A 24,053-nucleotide genomic window follows, 5' to 3' on the forward strand; every position below is an offset into this window, starting at 1 on the left:
AGGCCTTAAACCCGATCAGCTTTTGAGATTACAAAGAGAGAGTATCCCTTTCAATTGAAGATGCAGAGGCTAGAAGGGTGGCAATGGAGGAGTTTAGGAAGTGGGCTTCAATGTAAGAAACTATGTGGAGGCAGAAATAAAGAGAAATATGGTTAAGAGAAGGAAGGATAAACACATCAAGCTCTTCCACAAAATGGCCAATGCATGTGGTAGGAAAAATTTATTGGCAAAATTTCAAGTAAATGGTGCTTGGTTGTTGGAGGAGGCTAAGCTAAAGGATGGGGTGTCTATTTCCTTGGTTAGCCTTTTGGCACATTGGTATACATCATGTGTACCTTGATGTTCCCTTTCTAAGGCAGAGTTAATATATGGAGTACCAATAGTGACCCACTTTGAAAACACCCCCTTTTCCTTAAATGGAGCACCAATTGCATCAAACACCTATTTAGTTTCATGATAAATGCAAATAACTGAATGTGCATGTATCATACTGATGACAAGCTTATTAAGATATAGCAGAGAGATAGTGCCATAATCATATTTGCAGCTAAAAGGAAAGTGTTGGTATAGCTACCACATGATACTGTCTGGATTTGAGATGGCATTGGTACTGATTCCTTCGAAAATAAAAAATAAAGAATCTTTCTGAGTAGCATAAGGAAAAATTTCACTGTGCCAAAGTTTCATGATATTTAATCTTTACATTGTCAAGAATGAAAGAGTCTTTTCACAGGGTTCATGTGTATCTCAATTGAACAGGCAAACCTAAATAGCGGTCAACATGCCTCTCTGCAGAATACATGTTGATAGTCCATTCATAGCACATAATTTATTTAGTATATAAAACAATTTCAATACAATTTCTGAAGAAACAAAGAGATAATAATTTTATGTAATTATATATTCCAGTAAATAAAAGCAAATAGTTGTAACATAAAATGAAGTCTGCACTCAAATCATAAAAAATTTAGAATGCATACCTCCCCAATGTCAGTGCCTACTGCAATACCCTCAGAAATTATTCTTGAAAGAGCAAATGCATCTCCAAAGCCCAAGTTAACTCCTTGGCCAGCCAAAGGATGTACTGTGTGTGCTGCATCACCAATTAGAACAACACGCTTTGATGCATAATTATTAGCATGCCTTAAAGACAATGGAAACACCATTCTTCCAGATACCAATTTAACCACATCTGGTGGAACTTCAAAGCATTCATTAGCTGAAACTGTCAAATCTCTTCTAAACCAAGAAAAAATGTCTCCATTATTACCCAATAAGTTTGACTGAGGATGAGGACCATATCCATAATTCAAAGCATGGTTTAAGGCCTTCACAAAATCATTCTCATTCATTTCTCTACAGGCTGATGATTCTTTTGGGTTCATGGTCCAAACAATATTGCTAAACTTATCACCCACCGGCAAGAGTGCAATTGGACCAGAAGGTAGAAACCGTTGCCATGCACATTGGTTTTCTGTTTTATGTTCTACTGTACAGATTACAGCATTCTGTGAGTAGTACCATCCAGTTGTTTTGAATCCTGTTAACTCCCTAACACGTGATTTGGCCCCATCAGCTCCTACCTGTAAAAAGCATCGTTATGCCAATCAATATGTTATACATGAAAAATGATATCCAATAGCTCTTACACCAAAGGGCCCTTTGACCTTTTACTTCTTAACAGACAATGTGACCTCAGTTATAAGCAAGTAAAATTACCACCAACTTTGCGTATAGGCTGTTGCCATCACTCAGTTCTAGCTTAGCTAAAGAAGCATGCAATGATGATGAAGTGCTGTCCATCATTGTGGGCAAGTGGTTCTGATGCAGAGTCATTGAATTTAATCTGGAAGGATAGATTCTCTTCTTGAGATCTGTGTTCTGATAGAGTTCAATTTTGTTAGTCTCAAAATAGCATAAAAATATGAAAAATGGAATTCAAATCATATTGCATGAGATAAGATGCAATAAAATATGAGCAGAATAATGGGTTCATTTATTGATGTTACAGCAGGAAAAAAGATAAAGACTAGCTACAAAAACTCATAAATAACAAAAGAAGCACCCAAGCCAAAAGAGAAGAAAAGGGAGAAGGATAGAGTAGTTTGGAAGGGCAATAGCAGAGGAAGGTTCTCCATCAAAGCCCTTTACTCTCCTTTGGAACCAGATTGTGTCATCCCTTTTCCTTTAGGGATTATTTGGAACTCCCTAGATTTCTTCTAAAATGAGCTTTTTCATTAGGGAGGCTTGTTAGGGTAAGGTGTTGACTTTGGACCAGCTCCAAAGAAGAGGATGGTCGTTAGTCAACAAGTGTGCTTTATGCAAAGAGGAAACAAAATCCATTTATCACATTCTTCTTTATTGTGTGAAGGCTAGAATTTTATGGCAATTGATGTTTTCTTTATCTAGTATTCCTTGGGTTATTTCTACCTTGGTAAGAGACACTCACTTAGGGTGGTGTGGTTCTTTCGTAGGTAGAAGGTGAAAGAAGGCTTAGAGAGCCGCTCCCTTATGTATTTTTTGGACTATTTAGAAGGAAAGAAATTGAAAAGTGTTTGAAAATGAGGGGATGTTAAATCAAAGACTTAAAAGCTCTTTTCTTAACAATCTATCTGTAACAATCCACTCCCAACCGTGTAAATATTGTCCGCTTTGGGCCCAAAGGGGCCTTCACGGCTTTAAAATGTGTCTATAAGGTTAAGAGGAGTCCATACTTACATAACGTCAGGAACTTTCTCCCCCATTTGATGTAGGATATTACAAACACTCTCCTATGCAAACACAACGTCCTCGTTGTGTCCCACGGGATTATGGGGCTAAACTGACAAACGTGCATCATGGGGCCACACAAACCCTCACACCAGGGTTGGGGATCAACTCTAATACCATTTGTAACAGCCTACATCCAATTGTGTAGATATTGTCCGCTTTGGACCCATTGGGAGTCCTCATGACTTTAAAGGGCGTCTACAAGGTTAAGAGGAGTCTATACATGTATAGCCCTAGTAACTTTCTCTTCTATCCGATGTGAGATATCATAAACATCCTCTCCCCAAATGCAAACATAATGTCCTCGTTATGTCCCATGAAATCATGGGGTCAAACAAATAAACACCTCTTACGGGGCCAAACAAATCCTTGTACCGGGGTTAGGGATCGTCTCTGATACCATTTGTAATGGTTCGCACCTAACCATATAGATATTGTCCGCTTTACGCCCAAAGGAGCCCTCACGACTTTAAAACACTTTTACATGGTTAAGAGGAGCTCATACTTATATAGCGCTAGGAACTTTTTCCTTTATCCGATGTGGGACATCACAAAATTTGTAACGGCTTGCACTTAACTATGTAGATATTGTTCACTTTAGGCCCAAAGGAGCCCTCACGGCTTTAAAACACAACTACATAGTTAAGAGGAGTTCATACTTATATAACGCCAAGAACTTTCTTCCTTATCCTATAGGATTGTAGTGCCAAACAAACCTCCACATCGGAGTCGAGAATCGACTCTGATACCATTTGTAACGACCAACCCCCAACCATTTAGATATTATTCGTTTTAGGCCTAAAGAGAGTCCTCATAATGCATCTATAAGATTAAGAGGAGTCCATACATATATAGCCCCAATATCCGATATAGGATATAACAAACACAACTCCCTCCCCCCCGCCCCTTCCCCCCGCCCCTTCCCCTTTTCCCATGTAGACACAACGTCCTCGTTATGTCCCACGGGATTACGGGATCAAACACCCCCTACGGGGCCATACAAAACCCCACACTAGGGTTAGGAATCATTTCTAATATCATTTATAATGGCTCACACCTAACCATGTAGATATTGTCCACTTTGGGCCCAAATGAGCCCTCATGGCTTTAAAACATGTTTACATAATTAAGAGGAGTTCATGCTTATATAGCGCTACGAACTTTATCCCCTATCCAATGTGGGATATCACAAACACATCCTCATACAAACACAACATCTTTGTTATATCCCATGGAATTACGGAGCCAAACTATAACCACTCGCATCCAACTATGTAGTGTCCCACATCGCTTGGGAAGTGAATAGGGAAGAGTCATATGTGGAGGGCTTTCACAACATACCATCAAGACCTTTTCTTAAAGGCGTAGACTCAATAAAGAAGCAAAATTCGGGGCTAGCTGGTAGACCATGTGTGTGCCTCTATAGCCCTGAACCAAACAATATCGAGTGGAGAGTGGGGACGTGACAAAATGGCATCAAAGTTGATCCCTAATCCTAGTGTGGGGGTTTGTTTGGTCCCGTGAGGGGTGTTTATTTGTTTGACCCCACAATCCCATGAGACACAATAAGGACGTTGTATCTACATGGGGAGTGATTGTGATGTCGCATATTGGATAGGGGTAAAAGTTCCTGACGTTATATATGTATGAGCTCATCTTAACCTTGTAGACACGTTTTAAAGATATGAGGGTCCCTTGGGGCCCATAACGGACAATATCTATACGGTTGGGTGTGAGACGATACACTCTATTTGTGGATTCATGTGTACGTAGATGGAAGCACTGTCTTTAATTGATTTTGTAGATTTGTTGGGTGCTTGTTGAGGGAGGGAGTGGTTTTTTGTTTTCCCTCTATTGTGTTTTGTCATTTAGTGCTTATTGATTTCATCATGTGTACTCTTGTGGGTTAGCTATGTTTTTAATATATTTTCTTATTTATCAAAAAAAAAAAAACCATATTTTTTATTATCCATTAGGTGATAACACACATCATTGAGTATTAAATCAATCTGGCTATAAACAACTGTAAGTACATCAATTGAAAAAATTCCTAATAATCACAACACACTCATAATTAGAGAGTAATAGGGAGAATGAAAAAAGAAACCACATAATATTGTTTTAGTATTTATAATAGTTTAAACCCTATCCTACAAAAGAAGGTTGGGAAATAGAACCTCATAAACCTAGCATGGGAAGAAAATTCAGAATGAATTCTTAGGTCCATGTGATACTATGAATAGGCAGTGAAAAGACATGATTTATGATTCCTTAAGATCAAGGAAGGGCATTGGTAAGTACATCACGAAGAGGGACCAAATACTCAAAGAGGTTCTTCAGTGACCCAATTATAAAGTGAAATTAGAAGAATGCACTTAGAGGTGCTTCTAAGGGAGGGACCATGGAGATAGGAGCTACATTTCAGATTCATGCTCTTGAACTAGGTCTAGCATTGTATCTCTGTGCTACACAACATTGCTATAAATACCATTTTGTTCATATTGCAACGGTAAAAAATGTACCACTGTGGCCGAGAAAGCAATAGCTAATCCTCTTGCTTTATCTCATGTTTATTTATGGGGTATTTTGCAATGTTTCAGCTAAAAATATTCTATTCCACCGGTGGATATAACACCCACAGAAGAATAGGAACTTTAGTATTTTGTTTGCCTCTTCAATGATACTTCCAGTAAATGAAATACAGAAAACCAAGAAGAAACCCATTTTATTTGCTGCAGCCTTCTTCCTCTCTCTACTTCTCACTCAAAACCTAGCCATGGACAGTGAGCTATCAAGGGATAACAACACAGAGTTGGAAAAGCAAATCTGTGCTCAACACTATGAGTTAAGACACGGTCTGACTAAAAGTTTGATGTGAGAAAGTTCCAAAAGTGAGTCATTTTACTTTTAGACATTGTTTAGGATACCTTCTGAAGTTAAAGATGTGATTTTAAAGAAAGAATCCTGGTATTCAGAAAGATTTATTAAACAAGAAACAACTTCCCACATAAGCCAGAAAGGGCTTCCATGAAAAGCAACATCATCTTTACTTTTTCTATTCCCCCCCCCCCCCCCCCCAAGAAGCACTTGTAATTGGATTACTCGAAGGCAAAAGCCTAATTGGACTTAAATAAGAGTTTTCGACTTCCTCAAAGTCAATCCAAACATCCGAAAAGGTCAGTTCATGTTATAGATCACCCAATGATTCAGATTTTAGGAAAGCAGCATCCGATCATCCATACACAGGAAATCGTCTGTCCTCAATTACACTTTTTCCTGAAGTTAGCCCTTTGATTCCCATAAGATAAGAAAGATGAACAAATATGAGATGAGATATGCCCCCAAAGTATTTGTGCTGGGTTGCAAGTTTCATATGACCTCAGAGTGATTTTGGTTCAGCCTTTTTATCTTTAGTCTACTGTGCTTTTGTTACTATGAAATGAATGCCTATTTCTTAATGTGTGATAGGTAAAGATCAAATATATTAACAGCAGCTAGCAAAAGGACACACAAAAGCATACACAGTGCATATAAAATGTATGTTTCTTAATAAAAGAAACAGATTTGATTATAGGAGCAAAAAACCTATAAATATTCTATTTTCTTATGTTTAGATAACAGAAGATAATCATATTTTCTTATCTTCAGATGCAGAAATGACCCTTCACAGCAGAAAATTGGTTCATAGGCAAGATGCTTTTTCTGGAAAGATGGTCTCTAGGTGTGGGATGGTTGAGGAATGGCGCTCACGTAAGCGAGATTTGGGTGAGAATAGTAGGCCTTCTAGTGCATCCATGGGAAAAGGAACTCTTGTAAATCTGGGGAATGCTTGCAGTGGCTTTGTGACAATAGATGAAGATACAGCTGACCATCGGAATTTTCAGTGGGCTAGAGTCCTTGTCAAAGCTAGAAGCAGAAATTTCCCAGGTATGTTGAATGTGGTGGTTGGTTCTTCGTGCTTTGCAGTTTAGTTGTGGTGGGAATGTCCACCTTGGGTGGATCAAGTTGTTCCAAGGAATGGACATAGAGTCGAAGGTAGAAGAAGACTTCACATCGGTGTCATGCTCAGAGGGGTGCATAGGCAGAGAGGAGCCTTTGTCCAAAACATTGGTAAATGACACGTCACCTGATGGCCCTTCAACAGTCATTTTCAATAAGGGGTGTTCAAAAATTCAAGTTGCAGGGAGTAAGTGGCGAGAAGAGAGGCAAAGGGAGCAAGTGAGACTTCAGTTAGGCTTGAGTGCCAGGCCCAAAGCTCAGTGGTCTTTGCTTAGGACCCAATCAGTTATGGCCCATTTAGACCCCCTTTAACTTTCAAGTTAGGCAGGGCAGAACAGGCCTAAGTGAGCTCAATTTCAGACTACCCTTCTTCCTCTTTTTTCAAGGATCAAGGACCTAGAGTGGGTAGTTCCAGCAAGATGCTACGTGTCAACGGGAGTGCGAAGGGCAGAGTCTCCATGGATGGGAGAATGAATTCTTGTTTGTTTCAGAGGTCGTCACAGCAGCAAAAGCCAACAATGATTCACGGGATCCACATGCAGAGGGAGATCCCTTCTTCATCGACAGCAAACCCTCGGCCTTTAGGGCTCACTTTGAAGATCCATCTCAACACTTTTTCTCTCAGGCTAGGTGCGTCTCAACCCTCTTCCCCTCGTCTCTGTTCTGGGGCTTCTTCTTCTCCATCTTCTGGAGGGGATGTTTTTGCTACTGTGGGGGATTTTTGTTTGGCACAAAGGGGTGGATTGGTCAAGAGCATCTTGCATGTGGAGGAGAAGCCTTTGAAAATGATTATGAAGGATGGAAGAGCCTTTGATCTTTTTGATAGTGCAAGAAATAGTGGTTCTTCTTTGGTTGTGATTCCTTTAGGATCTCAAGGTTTGAACTTGGTTGTCGAGTCTTCCGAGTTGAAGATTGAAACTCATTTAGGATGTTCCTTCTATAGGTTCACAGCTTTCAGTTTGTTTTTGGGGATGCCAGTAAAAGGTTCAAGAAGGAGATTTTGGCTCTCCTAAGGAAAATGGAGGATAGGCAAAGGAAGAAGGCTCCCATCTCTGGGAAAAGGTGCAAAGGTGTTATGTTGTCTCAAAGTGAAAGGGAGCTAAGGAAATTAGAAAGTTTTGTGAACTATGCAGTTTCATCAAGGAGACCAAAAAGGGAGGCAATAAGGGATGGGATCTAGTTGCAGTTGTTTAATGAGGATCTAAATTTTGTCTTGGAATGTCAAAGGCGCTAATAATGAGGAAAAAGGGAAAGTTATAAATCCCTTATTAGATCCCAGAATTCAGATTTGGTGTGCTTGTAGGAGACAAAGGTGGAAGGTATGTTTTTTACTATGGTCAGAAGTTTAGGGGTGGGGAGATTTTTGGGGTGGGGTGCTCTCGAGGCATCCAGGGCTGCTGGTGGGGTGTTGTTTTGGGATAAGAGTGTTGGACCTTTTGGAAATGAAGGTTGGCTCTTACTCAATCTCTTGCAAATTCAAATGTTGTGAGGACAACTTTGTTTGGGTTTTTTTTCTGGGATTTATAGGCAGGGGATGGAAGAGACTTTGACACTATTTAGGAGGAATTCGGGGCTATTAGGGGACTCTAAGAGGACCCATGGTGTATTGGAGGGGATATCAATGTTGTCAAATTCCCATAAGAAAGAAGAAATTGCATTAGCATTTCGTCCAACATGAGAAGCTTTTCAAATTTCATAGAAGAGTTCTCGTTGGCTGATCTGCCCTTATCAAGGGGGCTCCTTCACATGGTGCAAGGGGCTTAACAAATAATCAATGTTGAGAATTGGCTATTTCCTTTTAACAAGCGACTGGGAGGATCATTTTTCTAATACAACGCAAACCCTTTTACCAAGACCTGTATCGGATCATTCTCCTATTCTATTGGAGGGAGGTGAGGTGAGAAGAAGTAAAACCCCGTTCAAATTTGAAAAAATGCGGCTTAAGGTCGTTGGATTCAAAGACTTGGTGAAGGAATGGTAGGAAGGCTATCGGTTTAGTGGGTAATCTAGCTTTATTTTGGCTTCCAAGCTAAAGGCTTTAAAGGAAGACATCAAAGTTTGGAATAAAGGTGTTTTTGGCAATCCTGCAACTTGTAAGGCTTGTGCTCTAGACTAGATCAACTTCTGGGATGCTAAGGAGAGGGAAGGTCGTCTTTCTTCGGATGATATGGTTGCTAGAAGACTAGTAGTAGAAGAATTCAGTTATTGGGTTGTTCTTGAAGAAGCCTCTTAGAGGCAAAAGTCTGAAGAGGCTTGGTTAAAGGAAGGGGACAAAAAAACAAGATTTTTTCACAAAATAGCCAATGCACAACAGGAATTTCATTGGAAGAATCAAGATAAATGGAGAGTGGGTAACTGAGAAATCAGAAATTGCAACAAAGATAGTTCATTATTTCAAGTTGCTACTGTTAGAACTTGTGGGGGAGTGGAGACCTAGTATAAATGGCCTACTTCTCAAGTCGTTGAGCAATGAGAAGGAGGTCTTTAAGGCTCTTATGGACTTGAACAGGGATAAACCCCCGGGACCTAATGGTTTCTCCTTGGCTTTTTAGCAAGATTGCTATGAGTTGATGGAGGAGATAATGAGTTTTTTCAAAGAATTTTTTAAAAGGGGAACCTTTGTGAAAAGTTTAAACTCCACCTTTCTAATGTTAATTCCGCAAAAAGGTGGAGTTGAAGATTTGAAGGATTTTAGACCCGTAAGTCTTGTTGGCAGTTTGTATAAAATTTTAGCCAAAGTCTTGGCTAATAGGTTGAAGAAAATGATGGGAGAGCTAGTGTCAGATTCACAGAATGTGGAAGTGTGACAAATTTTAGATGTTATTATTGCTAATGAAGCCATTGATTCAAGATTGAGCCACCGTAGCGGGGGGATTGTGTGTAAATTAGACACAAAAAAAGCTTATGACCATGTAAATTGGAGCTTTCTTTTGGAGTTGATGGGAAAAATGGGCTTTGATCATAAATGGATCGAGTGGGTTAGGGTTTGCATTTCCACAACCAGTTTTTCAATCTTGGTAAATGGTGTTCCTCAAGCTCAAGGTTTTTTCTAGAGCACAAGGGGATTGTAATAGGGGGACCCCCTATCCCCTTACCTTTTTGCGTTGGTTATGGAGGCTTTAAGTTCTCTTTTGAGAAGGGTGGTGGAGAGTGGCTTCATCTCAGGCTTTAAGGTACGAGGGGGAGGTGGAGATGGAGTTTTAATTTCTCACCTCCTATTCGTAGATGACACTCTTCTGTTCTCTGATCCTTGTCCAGACCAACTCACTTATTTAGCATGGGTTTTGCTTTGGTTTGAGACTTCATCAGGTCTAAAGATTAACTTGAGCAAGAGTGAGCTTATTCCAATAGGGGATGTCCCCAATGTGGAGGAGCAACTTTGGTGATGGGTTGTGGTAAAAGAAAACTGCCTGCTACATACTTGGGCCTATCCCTTGGTGTTCCCTTTTAAGGCCAAAGTTGTTTAGGATGTGATGGAGGAAAGGTTCTTTAAAAGATTGACTCTTTGGAAAAGGCAACATCTTTTTTTGATCAAAAACGAAGAAAAAAATATTAAAAGAAGAAAAGATGCAAGAGAAAGAGAAGAAACAAGAGAAGGATGAGAGGTTCTTCCCACAAAAACAAAAACTGAAAAAAAGATAAAACACCCAACTTTAGAAAACTAAATACAAAGAAAAACCCCAACAGTCTCAAACTTTTGAAACATAAACTGCAGTCCAGTTGAGTTGTAAAACACTAAGAGGAACTTCACTAAAAGTTGCAGTACAAAAAGCCCAAAGAGAGGAATAAAAAATAAGCAAGTCCCATAACACATCTTTTGTTCTCCCCTTATCCTCAAAAATCCAATTGTTTCTCTCTTGCCACACTATCCATAACAAAGTAAGGCAAGCGATTTGCCAAAGTGTCTTGCCTCTTAATGAATTCCCCAAACCTTTAAAAGCAATAACCATCATGTCCACAATACCCCTTAGAGGGACCCAAGCCAACCCTACTAGATTGAACATCTTGTGTCAGAGTCCAATGGTAACAAGACAATGAAGAAAAAGGTGGTCGATCGATTCTCCATTTCCGTTGCAAAGAATGCACCACTGAGGACAGAGGGATTTGTAGGGTCTTCTCAATTGCAACTTGTCATTGGTGTTTACCTTCCCATGTACTACTAACCAAGCAAGGGCCTTAACCTTTGAGGGGGCTTTTGAACTCCACAAAAACTTGGCCAGAAGGAACAGGATAGGATTTGAGACTTTTAACAAGGCCAAGAAAAAAGATTTCACTGAAAACAAGCCTAATGAAGACAAAGACAAAGCTCTTGAATCTGCCAAAGAAGGAGAGAAAAGCACTGAACTAAGGGAGGACATGATTCTCTGAAGGAGATCAATTTCTGTATCAGTAAGATTACGACGAAAATTAAAATTTCAAGACAATGGAAATGAATTGTCAAGGACATTTGAGACAATGAGGTTTTTCACATAAATAACTCTATAAAGACCAGCAAATTGAGAGCACAAAGTTTGGTTATCCCACCAAAGATCTTCCCAAAAACATATTCTCTCCCCATTCCCCACCACTAGGCGGACAAAAGGGGAGAAATCCTAGAAAACTTGAGTAATAGCCTTCTAAGGACATCTGCGTAACCATCTACCCACCATGTTAGCGTCCCATCCAATAGGATGTGTCCCATAAATACTCGCAATAACCTTATGCCAAAGACCATTCCTTTCTCTAGGGAACCTCCGAAGCCATTTCTCTAAGAGAGCAATATTTCTCAAAGAAGTCTTCCTAAAACCCAAACCTCCCAACTCCTTTGGCCTACAAACAACATCCCATCTGATAAGATAATCTTTCTTCCCTTCCTCCACCCTAGACCAAAGAAAATCCTTTTGTAGCTTCTCAATCTTTGAGGCTATTGATACTAGAATTTTGAAGAGGGAGAGGAAGTAGCTAGGGATGTGAGACAGAATTGATTGAATTAAAGTAATCCTCCCTCTAAAAGACAAAAAGGCCTTTTTCCAACCATCCAGCCTCCTCAAAATTCTCTCAAAAGGAGGAACAACTACTTTGTTGAAAAGTACTTTATGCAGCCTTCCAATTTACTTCTTGTTCTCTTTCATTATTCCTAAGTCGGTGGCTAAGAAATTAGAGGAAATTCAAAGGGATTTCCTTTGGGAAGGAGGTTCTATTGGAAAAAAAAAACTTCATCTTGTGAATTCATTGGCAATTTTCAAAGATTTTTTTTTTTTTTTTTTAAAAAGGATCTTGGTAGTAAAGATTTATCCACCATCAACAAAACTCCTTTCGGTAAACGGTGGTGGAAATTCACCTCAAAAAAGGGATATGTTGTGGAGAAAACTAATATCCGAAAATTTTGGCAAAGAACTGGGAGGTTGGTGCTCTTAGGAAGGGAGAGAAGGCCATGGAGTTGGCTTGTGGAAGTTTATTAAGAAAGTATGGGGAACTTTTAAAGCCAAAACAAGATTTGAGGCGAGCAACGAAAGAAGAATCAAATTTTGGCATGACGTATGGTGTGACGATATGCCTTTGAAGGATTCTTTTCATTCTTTATTCACTTTTGCTATTGCTAAGAAGGCATGGATGGATGATGTTTGGGAGGTAGAAGGAGGGATGGTCACTTGGAACCCTTGCTTTTCAAGAAACTTTCATGATTGGAAACTAGATGTTGTAAATAATTTTTTTCTAAAACTTAATGAGTTTAGTAGATTTAGAGGAGAGGTGGATAAAATGGTTTGAAAAGCTAGCAAGAATGGAGTGTTCTCTATGAGGTCTTTCTACAATGCATTGGAAGAGGGGGCTAAAGAGACTTTCCCTTCAAAGATAATTTGGGGTTCCTAGGCTCCTACCAAAGCGAGTTTTTTTTACTTGGGAAGCAACTTGGGGCTGGATCCTAACTATGGACCAAATTAAGAGGAGAGGATGGGTTTGGTAGGTTTTTGCTGTATGTGTAAAGATGCGGATGAATCAGTTAAACATCTTCTCATTCATTGTGGGATAGCTAGAGAGTTGACACTTTCTCTTGTCCTTTGGCATTTCATGGGCTCTTCCTTTTTCTGCTAAGGAGTTATTAGAGGCATGGCATAGTAGCTTTGTGAGCATGAAAAGAAGGGAGGTCTGGAGAACAACCCCTCTTTGCCTTTTATGGATGATTTGGAAGGAGCAAAATCAAAGAACTTTTTAAAGGGAGCAATGCACTATCCAAGCTCTCAAGGATTCCCTCATTACTAATCTGTGTATGTGGTCTTGAGGGTTCCTTCTAGGAGATGGGCAGGAAGGCCCAACCTCTTTATTAGATTTTATAGAATGGATGGGTTTTTCTTCTTAAAGTGGGTTTGTAGCTATTATAGTTGGTTTTTTGTTTCTCACTTGTATACTCCCAATATACTATGCTTACAAATTTAGTTTAGCACCCTTTATATATGTAGAAACTGAGAATGATTTTAAAATTCATTCAACACTGTATTTTTTTACATAAATGTATCCCTATTTAACAAATACACAGAGAGCAATCAAAAAGGAAAAAAATACAATATGGAAGAACACAAATTATCCACAATTGGGGCCTCAATCTTTCCTTATTATCCTACCAATCATCATTCAAAATTATAACAGATTTCCACACTCCCCCTCAAGTTGGATCATAGATATTAATCATGTCCAACTTGCAAATAAAGTCTTCAAAGCTTGATTTTTGTAACCCCTTGGTGAAAATTTCGGTCAATTGTTCCCTTGTAAGGATATAAGTCATGCAAATAATCCCTTTCTCAATTTTTTCCTTTATAAAGTGTCTATCCACTTCTATATGTTTGGTTTTGTCGTGTTGAACAGGATTATGAGAAATATTAATGGCAGCTTTGTTGTCACAATGGAGTTTAATGGGGAGCTCTATTGTAAATGCCTAGTTCTTCCAACAATTTCTGCAACCATAATCCTTCACGCATACATAGTGCAACTGCTCTGAATTCAACTTCGGCACTACTTCTGGCTACTTCACTCTGCTTCTTACTTCTCCATGTTACTAAATTCCCCCAGACATAGGTACAATAATCTGTAGTAAACCTTCTATCATTTGCTGATCTTGCTCAATCTGCGTCTATATAGATCTCTACTTTCTTACTATCATTCTTCTTAAAGAATAGTCCTCTCCCTGGAGAACCCTTTAGGTATTTCAGGATCTTATATGCTGCTTTCAGATGACTTTCCTTTGGTGAGTGCATGTACTGGCTAACCACACTTACGGCGAAAGCAATGTTAGGTCTAGTGTGAGAAAGGTAGATCAATCTACCTACTAGTCTCTGATATTTCTCTCTATCCACGGGCTTTCCGTCGCTTTCCATTCTGTTTCTTGCCTTGATAGGGGTATCGCTTGGCTTGCATCCCAACATACCAGTCTCAGTCAACAAGTCAAGTACATACTTTCTTTGGGAAATACTAATTCCTTTCCTTGATCTAGCGACCTCCATTCTTAGGAAATACCGCATTTGACCCAGATCTTTCACCTCAAATTCTATGGCAAAGACCTTCTTCAACCTTTCCACTTCTCCTGTGTCATCTCTAGTGAGAATGATGTTATCGACATACACGATTAGAATGGTCATCCTTCCATCATTGGACTGTTTGAAGAACATAGTGTGATCCGACTGTCCTTGTCGGTATCCTTGTTTCTTAATCACCTTTTCAAATCTATCAAACCATGCTCTGGGTGATTGTTTGAGACCATAAAGAGATTTCTTCAATTTGCATACCCTGGTTTCTTCTTCTTCCTTACAGAACCCTGGTGGTAGCATCATAAATACTTCTTCTTCTAGTTCACCATTCAGAAAGGCATTGTTGATATCAAACTAATGGAGTGGCCAATCGAGGTTTTCTGCCAAGGATAAAAGAACTCGTATAGTGTTCAGCTTTGCTACTGGTGCAAATGTCTCGGTATAGTCGATGCCATAGGTCTGAGTGAACCCCTTTGCAACTAGGCGGACTTTGTATCGTTTTACTGTGCCATCCGCCTTATATTTCACTATGAATATCCATTTACAGGCCCCTGGTTTCTTCCCCCTTGGCAAATTCATCACTTCCCAAGTCTCATTTTTTTCCAATGCCCTTATTTCTTCCATCACAACCTCTTTCCATTCTAGAATTTCGAAGGCTTCTTGAATGCTTTTAGGAATCTGGATTCTGTCAAGGTTAGTTGTAAAAGCACGACACTTTGCAGAAAGAGAATTATAAGACACAAATTTCGAGATAGGATGGAGAGTACATGAACGAGGTTGTTTCCTAAGAGCAATGGGTAAGTCATCTGTTACCTGATTAGAATTGGAGCCATACTCCCGAGGGGTTGGAACTATCACCAATTCTGACTCTTTTAGTGCTTCGGAGATGAGTGTCTCATCGAACTTCGATTTTGGCCTCCTTGAGTAGACAAGTGTTTCCCTATTTGTCTGTAATTCCGTATCTCCCCCTGAGTTTAAGTGTCCTTCTGTATTAGGCGAAGGGGTAGATATAAGGCACAGAGTGGATTCAAACATAGCAACATCAAGATGGTCACAGGTTAAGGAAGGTCTAGTTTCACTCATGGACTCCCCCTGAAGCAAGTAATAGGGAGTATGCTAAAAAAATGTGACATCTAGGCTAACATATAGGTTCTGTGAAATTGGGTCCTAGCATTTGTAGCCTTTTTGTGTGGAAGAGTAGCCAAGAAAAACACATTTAAGCACTCTGGGATCAAATTTGTTCCGCTTAGGTCCATGAGTGTGGACAAACACAATGGACCCAAAGACACGAAGTGGAAGATGTGCATCAAGTCTCGAATGAGGAAAAAACTCTTGGAATTTCTGGAAGGGTGTGACAAAGGATAGGACTTGACTAGGCATTCGGTTAATAAGATATGTGGCTGTCAAAATGGAGTCACCCCAAAATTGTGAGGGCATGTGAGATGTAAATAGCAAAGCACGAGCAACTTCAAGAATATGTCTATTTTTCTGTTCTGCAACCCCATTTTACTGAGGGGTGTCAACACAAGAACTTTGATATATAATACCATTTTCTTGTAAGTAAGTGCTCAAGGAGTGATTGAAATACTCAGTACCATTATCAGTAAGAAGAATTTGAATTTTGGTGTGAAACTGAGTTTGTATCATAGAGTGAAAGTTCATGAAGACTGATCGAACCTCAGTTTTATCAGTCAACAAATATACCCAACACAGGCGAGTATGATCATCAATAAAAGTAATTAACCATTTTTTATGGGTCCTATTAGGGGTACATGAGGGACCCATAGATCACTGTGAATCAGAGTAAATGGTATGGATGGTTTATACTTAGATTTAGGAAAAGACACCGATGATGTTTGGCAAGTTCACACACTTCACACTGAAAATCCAATAAAGTTTTATTTGAACATAGTGAAGGAAATAAATGTTTTAAGTACTGAAAACTAGGATGACCCATCCTTTTGTGCCATAACAAAAGTTCACTGTCTTTAGGATAAGATGCAGAATTACAAACAGTAGGAGAACTCTGTCCAAGTACACCAGTTTCATCGAAGTAACATAGACCCTCACATTCCTTAGCACTGCCAATCGTCTTCCCCGATGATAGGTCCTAAAAAACACAATGAGATGGTAGGAATTTAGCTGAGCAATTAGACCTTTTGGTTAACTGGCTAATAGACAGCAAATTGCAAGACAAATTAGGTACATGTAGGATAGGGTTGAGTAATTGACTCAGAAATACGAATACTCCCTTTGCCAGCAACTGATGATAAAGTACCATTTGCAATTTTTGCTTTTAAATTACCGACATAGGGAGAATATGTAGAAAATAAATGATGAGCATCAGTCATATGATCAGATGCACCAGAGTCAATAATGCAGAGAGTAGTCTGAGACATGGTGCTAAGTACTATCAAAAAGGTACCTTTTTTTGCCAAAGAACCAGAGGATAAAGAAGTAGAAGACTGACTAGAGGCTTGGAAATTAGAAAAAAACTCATATAATTTCGCAAGCTGGTCGAAATTAAACCCCACACTAGAAGTTGACTGACAAATTTCTGTAGGTGTTTTGTCTGCCTGGGTTTTGGTGGAGGCCTGATGACTATGGGCTTTATTGGGCTATCTGGGCTTCCAATATACGGGCTTGCCATGTAAAGCCCAACAAGTGTCTTTAGTGTGGCCCAACTTCTTACAATGCTCACAATAAGTCCTCTTGGACTGTCTTGGGCTTGGCCCACTAGATCCAGCAGCATGAGGCCCACGTCCAACAACAGCAGGAGGCCCATGAGTTAAAAGGGTTGAGCCCTCACGCCCAAATGAGAGATCCAACATCACTATCCTACTTTCCTCTCGCCGCACCTCGGAGAAGACTTCTCGGATGGAGGGCAACGGCCGGCGACTGAGAACCCTACTCCTGATGTTGTCAAGCTCACAGTTCAGCCCCGCTAGGAACTCGAAGACCCTCTCGTTCTCCATCTTCTTCTTGAAGCGCACACTGTCCCTCGTGCAATCCTCTTCACAGCTGAGATCGAGATCTTGCCACAGACCCAACATCTCGGTGTAGTACTCCGTGACTTCCTGATCTCCTTGCTTCATCTGCCAAAGCCGCGTCTTGATTTCAAAGTTTTGGGAAGCATTCTCAATATCGAAATACGTTTCCCGTATCGCATCCCACACGTCCTTTGCCGTCGAGAGGAACACATAAGTCTTTCCAATGGCTGGTTTCATGGAGTTAATCAAGCATGAGGTGATAAAGGAGTTTTCGGACCGCCATTTCTGGGATGCTACTACATCGGTCGGAGGTGATCGCCAAGTCTCGCCGGTAAGGAACCCTAACTTTCTCTTTCTGTCAATAACGAGCTTGATTGCTTGAGCCCACTTTCTGTAATTCTTACCATTCAGTTTTTCAACGGTAAGGTGGAGTGGGGAGTTGTCGAATGCACCGACAGGGCCAATTGAAGAGTGTATCTCCGACACTCTTTCATGGTTGTTTCCTCTTTGGGCATCCATGGACATATTAGGGTTTTAGAGCAAATGAGGCTCTGATATCATGCAAAAACTGAGAATGATTTTAAAATTCATTCAACACTGTATTTTTTTACATAAACGTATCCCTATTTAACAAATACACGAGAACAATCAAAAAGGAAAAAAATACAAATATGGAAGAACACAAATTATCCACAATTGGGGCCTCAATCTTTCCTTATTATCCTACCAATCATCATTCAAAATTATAACGGATTTCCACAATATATTTATTAATATTCATACTCTTATTAGCCTATTAAAAAAAAAAAAAGCATAATCATATTTTCTTTTTCATTTTTCAAGATATAGGTTTGTGTATGAAAAAACATATATTTGATAGGCGACTAGGACTTTACAGTGGTAAACCTCAAACAGAATACTGGAATGATCTGGTACCATACATTCTATTCCAATTCAAAGTTCAGAAACAGCTTATCCATTATACAGCAAAGATAAGTTTCAATCTGCATATAGGATTAAACTCCTCAGCAGTTTTATTAATTTTTTGTCCATGGAACATTATTAGTCATCTGTGTACAAGCCAGGGAACTGAAATGTAAAAAAAAAGCACAAAGACAACTACATAAAGGGATGATAACGGCAAATATTTCTAGAATACTCAAAAAACTTGAATTTTACATTTAGTAACATCCTGTCAAGCAAGAGACCACATTCATTTTTTTTCTTTGCAAAGTGAAATTTTTTAAAGGAAAAGAAGTAAGTTGCAGCATGGAAGGCATCAAGTTGAAGTATATCGTGAAAATGTAAGTTTTCAAGCATAAGTTAAAGAGAAACAAACAGCCTGAACTGGTGAACTGCAGATAATTATAAAATTTCCAACAAATTTTCAAATAAAAAACAATATAGTCTACCATGGTGACTACCTGTATGCATGACAATAAAGAACTATGAAGCACCTTATTCTCCACTACACACCTGAAAGCCAAAACACAACTATCTGGTATTAATAACTGCATGATAAACAAAATGAGAATTATCATTCGAGCAAATACACTTACCCTAATACTTCTTTATCTACATCTCTCGCGTTGTATCTTGTGTATCCTAATCCAGTATAATCCCAAACCTAAAAGAAACATAAAGGTCTGAATGAAAATATAGTTTATTCCCTGATATATCAACAGGCTTATTTCAAAATGAAACAAGTGAATGAGATACCACATGTTATACCATACACAAGTAAATATAATATATATACATACACACACATATATAAATATATGTATGTATGTATGTATGTATGCATATACACATGCATAAGAATATATAGCTTAACCTATGGCAATTGTGAATAAAAGAAACAAGTCTGCATGTAAAAAGCAAGTTAACAATTCCATTCTAAGCAGAAAATCCCACAGTGAAAATTACAAGTATAGAAAACCTGAAAAGGGAAAAGATTCTGAAAAGTAAAACGAAATGGGAGAGAGCGAGCGAGAGAGAGAGCGAGAGAACGGAGATGATGAGGGAGATGAGAGTGCGACGAAGCGAAGGAAAAGAGAGAGGAAGAGTTTCGTCGTGGAATCCAAGACTTTCGAGATCGTTGCAGAAGAGAAAAGGGGGAAAATACAAGTCGCGATCTGGGAGAAGAAGAAAGGGATCTTTTCTTGGGTTAGACTGGGACCGAAGAGTCTAGGGTTTTTCTTGGAGAGTCTAGACCACTGTATTAAGGACGGGAAAGGAGGAAAATGGGAAAGGGAGTGGAAAGAAAGTGGGAGATCCTACTCCCTGGTGCGTAATGAGAACAAAGCGGGGCTTTTTCTTAAGCTGGGGGTGGTCAATCTGGAGAAGAAACGGCATAGTATTATTATCCCGAGAGGTAAGGGGGAAAAAGGGGGATGGGTGACCATAGCGGAGAAGCTACAGCAAATGGGAGGTTCCATGGGAAGAAAGGAGCACAAGCAGCCAGAGTGGGGTGGGGGAAAACTTGCTTTGGACAGATCGTACGCGAAAGTGGTGAAGAGACAGAAGTACAGAGACAAAAACTTAGTTAGAATGGAGGTAAGAAAGGAGGAAATCCAAAATAACTTGCGAAAATTGGAGCACTGCATCATTGGGAGTTGGGATCCTAGTTCAGAAGGAGGTGAGGATTTGGAGACCTTGGGGCATTCACTGGCAAAGATTTGGGGTTTGAAAGGTAATCTAGGGATGGCAAGGCTGGAAGAGAACAAGATTTTGCTAGAGTTTGGGCTTATGGAAGAAGCTAATCGGGTAATGTCCTGTGGGAAAAGATCGATTGGTGGGATTAATTTGGGTTTAGAGAGATGGAACCCTAAGGTCGGCTGCTTAGAAGAGGGGGAGATTACAAAGGAAAATTGGGTCAGGATTGTAGGGCTTCCATTATCGCTATGGAACCCGAAAATCTTGAGAAGAGTGGGGGAGGAGTGTGGTGGATTTATAGCAATGGATCCTCGGACGGAAAAGTTGCAGGAGCTTCAATGGGCTCGGATATTGGTCAGAACAGAGGGAGAAGACCTGCCAAGGGTGATGGAGATTGCAGTTGAGGAGAAGGTGTACACTCTTGCCCTCTGGTGGGAGCTGAAACCGGCCCTGAGAAAGGCTCAGGAAAACAGGCATGAAGAGTATGAGAGAACAAGAGGAGAGGTTAGGGGTGATGGGGGGTCACGCGCTGGCACGCGAGTGGAGAAAGAGAGGGAAACGCTAGGCTCGAGGAGCTGTTCCTGTCAGAAGAAAAGACGGGGGATAAGGAGGGAGAGTTGGGCAGGGAGTTAGCCAAACGGGCGCAAGGCAGATCGGGGGCCCGTCCATCCAAGGAAGTTGTGGATCTTGGGCCTTCGTCATTAGGCCTAGAGGTGGGCTTAAAAGGAAAAAAGAGGAGGGATGGGCTGTACACTCAAGGGTCTCCAATGGGCCTAATTTTAAAACTAAAAGGAGTGATGGGGGAAGAAGTTGGGCATGAGGCTGGGCCATCCAAAAATTGGTGGACCGCCGAGGAGGAAAGCCCATTGCGCGACGGGGTGATGGATCTGGATGATAGCCCAAGTAAGTCAATGCTCCAAGGCACTAACAAAGGCCATCAGAGGAAGGTGAGCTCGCTGGACATTCAGTCTTCCAATAGCGAAAGCAACACGGAGGAAGAAATCTTCAAGTACTGGGCGACAGAGGATGTGAGGAAGCAAAACATGAAGATTTTGCACTCGGCGACAGACTCGACGCTAGTTGAGGAAGCGATGAGGTATGGGTCTGTCTCATTGTGGAAGGGTGAAAGGGTTTCTGGGTCTTCTCATCTTATTCCCTTTCTTTTTGATCGGGCTCCGGAGGGGGAGCATTACGATCGTTCAAGATCTGTCAGGGAGGGGCCTCAGTTTGAGGTTCCCTTGTGTGTTTTATCGGGAGACGGAACAGAGGAGAATGAAAATGGCTGCTGGGATTTGGTAGAGACTAATGGCGGCAGCGCTAAAGATAGGGGTGCGGAGTGGAGCTCAGGCCTGAATAACCCTCACGCTGTCAGAGGTGAGAAGGAGGATAGATGGGAGGAAAGCGACCTGGCAAAATTCAGTCTCTTTTTGGGATTTTCGACTGAGGGACTAGAAGAGGAAATCCTGGATTTTTTTATTAAAATCAGGAAAAGAAGGGAGAGAATTCATGGGAAGGTGTTGTTAGAAAAGTCAAAGTTTGAAAGAGAACTAAAGAGGTTGGAGTGTTCAGTGAATTATGAGAAGGGAAGGAAGCAGAGAGACCCTTCACAGGGTAAAGGGTGTCAAATTACAGTGGTTTAATGAAGTTAAAATTGCTGAGTTGGAATGTGTGGGGAGCGAACGAAAAAGTGAAAAGGAAAATCATTAAGTCTTTCATAAGGAATCAGAGGGTGGATCTGATGTGTATCCAGGAAACAAAAATCCATCAAATGTCGGAGGGTGTGGTGAGAAGCTTAGGTTCGGGGAGATTCTTAGATTGGAGGGCCCTGGACGCTAATGGGACTGCGGGAGGCATTCTGATATGCTGGGATAAAAGGACCTTGGAGATTTTGGAGTGGGAGGAGGGTCAATTCTCCCTATCTTGCAGATTCAGAAATGTAGAGAATGGAACTGTTTGGGTATTCACGAGGGTTTATGGTCCTTTCACAAAAGAGGAACGGGAGTGTTTGTGGGAAGAGATTGGGGCGATCAGAGGACTTTGGGAAGACCCGTGGTGTGTTGGGGGAGACTATAATATCACCCTGTTCCAAAGAGAAAGGAGCAGACAAGGAATAATAACCTCAGCTATGAGGAGATTTGCTCAGATTGTGGATGAAGTTGGGCTGATGGATATTCCTTTGCAAGGGGGTGTGTTTACTTGGAGTGGGGGTCCTAACAATCAGTCTTGGGCTAGATTGGATAGGTTCTTGGTGAACTCTAGCTGGCTAGATCAGTTCAGTGGCGTTTTTCAGAGGAGACTGCCTCGGCCTCTTTCTGACCACTTTCCTGTTTTATTAGAGGGTGGTGGTTTGAGAAGAGGTCCCTCTCCCTTTAGATTCGAGAACATGTGGCTTAAGGTGGAGGGCTTCCAAGATTTGATTAGAAGCTGGTGGTAGGAGATTGAGGTGAGAGGTAGTGCTAGTTTTAGACTAGCTACAAAGCTGAAGGAGATTAAACAGAGACTGAAAGTTTGGAACAAGGAGGTGTTCGGGAATTTGGGGTGTAATAAAGCAGCAGCTTTGCAACAAGTGGAATTCTGGGACCTTGTGGAAAGGGACAGAATTCTGTCAATGGAGGAAATGGAATTAAAAAAGGAGGCCAAGGAAAACTATAAAAAATGGGTGCTTTTGGAAGAAACGCATTGGAGACAATTATCAAGGGAGATTTGGCTAAGGGAAGGGGACAGAAACACGGGCTATTTCCACCGTATGGCAAATGCAAAGCGCAGAAATAATTGTTTGGACAGAATTAAGATAGATGGGGTGTGCATATCTGAGGAGCAGGAAATGAGGGAAGGAATTGCAAATGCCTACCAGCAGATGCTTTCAGAAGAGTCGGGGTGGCAGGCTGACATTGAGGGGCTGAGTTTAGATCAGATCAGCCACCAAGAAGCAGAAAATTTGGAAACCCCTTTTTCTGAGGCGGAGGTTTATTCAGCATTGATGGAGATGAATGGGGATAAAGCCCCGGGGCCGGATGGTTTTACAGTAGCCTTTTGGCAAAGTTGTTGGGGCTTTGTTAAAGAGGAGATCTTGGCAATGTTTAAGGAGTTCCATGAGCAAAACACTTTCCTCAAGAGCCTAAATAATACATTCTTGGTCCTAATCCCTAAGAAAGGTGGGGCGGAAGATATTGGGGACTTTAGACCTATTAGTCTCTTGGGGGGGTTGTATAAATTACTGGCTAAAGTCCTAGCCAATAGGCTGAAAAAAAGTGATTGGGAAGGTGGTGTCCCCTGCTCAGAATGCTTTTGTGATGGGCAGACAGATTCTTGACGCCTCCCTAATTGCAAATGAGGCGATTGACTTGTGGCAAAAAAGAAAAGAGAAGGGGGTCATTTGCAAATTGGACATTGAGAAAGCTTATGACAGCATGAATTGGCAGTTCTTAATGAAGGTTCTACAAAAAATGGGATTTGGGCCAAAATGGTTGGGTTGGATGTGGAGTTGCATATCTTCAGCAAAATTTTCAATCTTAGTGAATGGGGTTCATGCTGGCTTTTTCCCGAGTTCTAAGGGGCTGCGTCAAGGAGACCCCCTATCTCCTTACCTCTTCGTAATGGGTATGGAAGTATTGGGGGCTCTTATTAGGAGAGCTGTTGAAGGGGGGTTCCTGTCAGAGTGTAACATTCGGGAGGGTGGAAGGACTGCTTTGAACATCTCTCATTTATTTTTTGCAGATGATACAATTGTGTTCTGTGAGGCTAATAAGGACCATCTAAGTCATTTAAGTTGGATCCTCTTTTGGTTTGAAGCTGCTTCGGGGCTTAAGATTAATCTGGGCAAGAGTGAAATCATCCCGGTGGGTGAGGTGGAGGATATTGAGGAGTTGGCAGTGGAGATAGGATGTAGGGTGGGATCTTTGCCATCCCAGTATTTGGGTCTACCCTTAGGGGCTCCTAACAAGGCCTCATCGGTGTGGGATGGAGTGGAAGAAAGAATGAGGAGAAGACTTGCGCTATAGAAAAGGCAATTTATCTCCAAAGGTGGCAGAATCACGCTTATTAAAAGCACCTTGGCCAGCATACCCATTTACCAAATGTCCCTTTTCCGGATGCCTAAGACTGTGGTTAGAAGGCTAGAAAAATTGCAAAGAGACTT

At 40.8% G+C, this 24,053-nt stretch overlaps 1 protein-coding gene across 10 annotated transcripts in view; it reads right to left on the minus strand.

Annotated features, from left to right (window-relative positions):
• Positions 1–24,053, minus strand: part of LOC100248856 (uncharacterized) — a 50,571-nt gene that overhangs the window by 3,420 nt on the left and 23,098 nt on the right. For all 10 annotated transcript variants that reach the window (XM_059736009.1, XM_059736008.1, XM_059736010.1 and 7 more), the window contains 4 exons: positions 18,817–18,884; positions 18,682–18,733; positions 1,720–1,881; positions 981–1,583 (listed from right to left, as the gene is read on the minus strand). In XM_059736009.1, coding sequence (XP_059591992.1) covers positions 981–1,583; positions 1,720–1,881; positions 18,682–18,733; positions 18,817–18,884 — 885 coding nt within the window. The remainder of the gene's footprint in view (positions 1–980; positions 1,584–1,719; positions 1,882–18,681; positions 18,734–18,816; positions 18,885–24,053) is intronic.

Source organism: Vitis vinifera, chromosome 3 (assembly GCF_030704535.1).
Source record: "Vitis vinifera cultivar Pinot Noir 40024 chromosome 3, ASM3070453v1".
In the NCBI taxonomy this organism is placed as follows: domain Eukaryota; kingdom Viridiplantae; phylum Streptophyta; class Magnoliopsida; order Vitales; family Vitaceae; genus Vitis; species Vitis vinifera.